Raw genomic sequence first — 4,175 nt, forward strand, 5'->3', positions numbered from 1 at the left:
ATCAAATGGAAATTGCGCACAAATCACTAATTGGCCAATCAGAGCGATGATTTAAGATTGCGTACATTTCTCCTGTGTTCTGATTGGATGATGCCTAATTAAATAATAATCATATACTTGGAAATTGCAGTCTTTTGGTAGTATTGGAAAGATGAATGATTAATGGTATGCAAGAGGGTTACAGCGCCATTAGTTTAAATTGGACAATAGAGAAATTTAATTTACTGGCCTCGTCGGTCTACTTAGTATCTTTTTGTAATTCACGTGACCCACCTAAAGTTACCAAATTTGATGAGGTCTGCCTTGTTTTTGTGGTAGCTATTGTGGGACCGCCTCCCAGGGGTAAAATGTACATTTCTGAGCAAGTAAACAAGAGAAATCCATTGATGTGGTGTTAAGTGGACCTGATAAAGTCTGTTGTCTGCAAACTTTATGGAGCCAAAATAGTTTTTTTAAGAATGAACAGCCTTTTTTCCAGTAAAAATGCTGGATTAATAAGTGGGTCCTTAGAGTAGGCTAGAATTTATGCTTGAAATATTAAATCCTACGCAGGCACTATAGTGGGTCTTAACGCGATGCGATTGGTGACTGAAGAGGCCATGTAAATAAAAGACGCCTCAAGTACATGCCATCCTCTTTGCTAGTTGGGGCACTTTTATGTCTAAACGGTGATTTTTGCCACATCGGGTCCAATTAGACACCACCAAAAGCCCTTCACTCAGCAGAGCATCCTTTGGCATTTATAATACGGCATAGAGAACAATTTTGTTTCCAAAAACTGAATCAATTTGAAACAAAAAGTAATAGAAATTATACAAAGCTTTGTCTCCAAATCATCGGACGCATTCCTGTTTTGTTTAACCTCCGATCTCCAAGGTCACAACACCTACAGATATGCAAGCATTGAGTAGCGCATACAAAATAGCATCATAAACAAGTTCTGTTTTCATAAGCACTCCGTTGGTTTACGCAAGACTTGTTTATCTTGCTTGAATTCGGATAAACTTTTGGCCTTTCTCCTCCTTACATTAGTCAGTTTTTAACCAATCAGTTGCCTACATCGATCTTTTGCCTAGCCCAACTTCTCACAACGCGTTATTTGGCTAAGTGCTGTGAGAATGGTGACGCATCAGGTCCCCTCCATATAGGGCAGTTTACTTTTGACCTCCTCTTTTCCTAGGCCACCCTCTTCCGTGTTCATTCTATATTTAGTTGGTGAGGTGAAGCTGCGCTTTGAAGGCGCCCATTCATCAAAATATGAGGTTTTTTTTCCTCCCGTAAACTTTCACTGAGAGGCGATAAAAAGTTTGGCATTTTGCGTGGGACACCCTTTTACTTCGAGATACTGTCCCTCCCCTCTCTCTCACTCTCCGACTGTCAATAACTAGTTGGTTTAGCTTAGCAACTAAGTAATGGGGATTGGGGAAAAGCGATCTGTACTCCTTTTAATAAGTAAGTTAACCCTAAAAACATTATTAACCCTACAAGGTTGACAGTTGGCGTGAGAGTGTTGGTAGGGGTCCAAGTCATCGTTGAGAAAGTTGATAAGTGGACGAATGAAAATAGCCGCGTCGAATTATTCCCCGGTGGGGCAAACACCGCTCTGCCGCCACAAAAAGGATAAATCTTTTCAGACTTTATTTATACTCCAAAGTGAATTGCCTTTATCCTTTCAGGATTTTAGTGTAGTTTTTTCTCGGTTTATGCGTGGCGGATGAGTATGCGAGAACTTGAAGAGGATCTTCTGCGCAAGTGAGTATGTAGCATGTAGGTGTAGTTAGCATTCTACCACCCACCTCCCATCTTTTGTGGCCTCGGTACTCTCTGGGATTACCCATTTGCAATGTTCATGGGGTGACCGAACGCTGTGACACTCGAATTAGAAGCTCGCCTTGGTAGGGCACGAGCTCGTAAATCTCACACTTTGTCGCAAGGAATGGGGAGTCTAGCTCTTGGCATCCCTCGTTCTACCGTGATCATGCAATTATCTAATGCATTGTGTTAATAAAAGGTGGTAATCACCTGGATCCTCGAGAGAGAACATAACGGTACAGGAGATGTTGTAGTATCTACACCGCCCCTTGCTCCTACTCCTCACCCTAGGTATCTCTCTCGGTTTCATCCTAAAGTACATGTGGTCTTGCAGTATCTTGTGGGAATAGCGCTTTCTTCCCATTGTTTGATTAGTTTTTCCCCTTCCTTGAGAAGACGTTAGAGTCGTCCCACATTGAGGCGATGGATCTTGGCTTCAGCTGCCTTGGTCTTGGCGAATTTGTAATTCCCACTGAACAATTCTGTCTGTAGTTGACCCCACACGCGGGAGGTGAGGTATTGCGTGTCTCAGACATGCGGTGAGTGAGTGACTGAAGGGATGCATTATTTAAAGGCGATCATTGATCTGTTTACATTCTAAACAAAAAAAGAAGGACACGCCCCAGCACAAGTCACTCAGCGTTTTTTTAAATGGGGGAGGAAGTGTAGCTAATTCTTCAACAGCCCCTCCGTCATAGCCTCTTGTCTATCATTTGTCAACGCATTTGAAAGAAACTCACTTGCCTGTCTCTTACCACTACTGTTCCATCTGATGAAGGTGTGAAAACAAAAACGCTAAATTTAAAAGTCTCCTCAGACTGTGTTCTGCCTGTCCACTTGTCTGAATCCCTTCTTTCCGCCTCCATCATGAGGAGGTGGTGAGCCTCCATTCATCCCTCCTCAGCTTCACAAAACACTAAGTCCTTTTTTTGCTGTTGCTCCAACCACAAGTCTTGAGGATGTTTAATAGTAGAAAATTTCCAAACGCGCTGTGTTTTAATCTGGACTTACTTCAACGTGGCGCCCCATTTAAAATTGACTAACCATAATAATTGATGAGCTTGATTTTGATTTCCGCAATGAGGAAGACTCCATGTAAAATAGCAGTCTTTTTTCGTATAAAAGAACAACTTTTGCAACTTTTTTAGAAATTTAGTCTTTGCTATTAACTTTGCTTTTTCGATCCACCACTTCTGTGTTTGTATGCAAGTGTCAAATTCTCCTAAAAGAAAGGCAAACAATAGGGAACGATGGCTTCTTTCAAGGAAAAAAAGATTTAATTTGTGTTTTAAATTAGCTGGGGAAATGGAGGTTTTGTAGCAGTTGTCCAATACCCGCACGTCGTCGTATCTATAAGTGAAATTTTTACTTAGAAACAATCTGCATCAATTTTATATTGTGTGCCTTACAGATTAGCATATTTGTTTAGGAAAACCTCTCTGGTCTTCTCTTTTCTTGTTTCTACTTTTTTGAGTCAAAAGTAAGGGCGGTTTTCATGTCTTTGGATGAAAAATGTCAACTCTTTTTTCTCCTGTCAGTTATGCTTGCGTGAGGCACTCACTGCTTCTTGTGTTTAGTTTATTTAAACCAGTAGATACTCAGCATTTTGAATTGATTTCTCACTGTTTTCTCTCCCATTCTTACCTTTCTTTATCCCCGGGAGAAAAGAGAAAAATGTCATTTCCCCATAACTCATGACAAAAAGGGGTGGAACAAAAATTTAGCCAATTTGTTGTTCCCTCTTGTTTATCACACTAACGAAGTGAAAGAGAAGGTGGTAATTGTGACCACGAGCGCCTCCACGACGCAGTCGACGGCGTAGGTCCGCCCGCCCGCTTGCTCTCTCGCTCGTCCCCAGCGTTGGCATCATTCACTTAGCAATGCAAATCTCTACCACGAGGCGTTGTCTTTTTTTCTGATGACCGCAAGCATTTATCTTGAATCGTACATTTTTCACACACGGTTGGAAGGTCAAACGGTGACGCAGAGGACGGATGCTGACAGTGTCGATTTTTTTTTCGCCCTTCACCGATCACTCTCCAGATGGAATATTTAATCTTGGAAATTCTCTTCTTCTTTTTTTAAAGGCATAATTTAAAAGATAGCGGTTGTGTGGCATTGATATATTGTGGATTTGTTCCCATTTTTTGTTGTTCTTGTGCTAAAGACCCATTTAACAGTCGCCTGGCAACCCACTAGGGTAAGGCGACGTTGATCTGATCTGCAAAATGAAATTGTGCTGCGCTTTGAATCTTCCTTGTGGACTAAAGAAGACATAGTACTTGTGCGGATTGTGTATTGCCGACGGGTAGGGAAGATGAGGCTGGGTGCCACTGGCATGGCCTGAAGGTCTTCCGCCCAGC

The 4,175-nt window shown here is 41.8% G+C and overlaps 1 protein-coding gene across 1 annotated transcript; it reads right to left on the reverse strand. All coding sequences in view use genetic code 11, as the record gives it.

Moving 5' to 3' along the window:
* Nucleotides 1-1,847: 1,847 nt before the first annotated feature.
* Nucleotides 1,848-3,679, reverse strand: EGR_08397 (hypothetical protein; the record flags this gene model as incomplete). Its single annotated transcript, XM_024497646.1, has 2 exons — nucleotides 1,848-1,967; nucleotides 3,572-3,679. 2 exons carry the CDS (start codon nucleotides 3,677-3,679, stop codon nucleotides 1,848-1,850), a joined length of 228 nt encoding a protein of 75 aa, XP_024347950.1.
* Nucleotides 3,680-4,175: the final 496 nt, after the last annotated feature.

Source organism: Echinococcus granulosus (genome assembly GCF_000524195.1).
Source record: "Echinococcus granulosus chromosome Unknown EG_S00105, whole genome shotgun sequence".
In the NCBI taxonomy this organism is placed as follows: Eukaryota; Metazoa; Platyhelminthes; class Cestoda; order Cyclophyllidea; family Taeniidae; genus Echinococcus; species Echinococcus granulosus.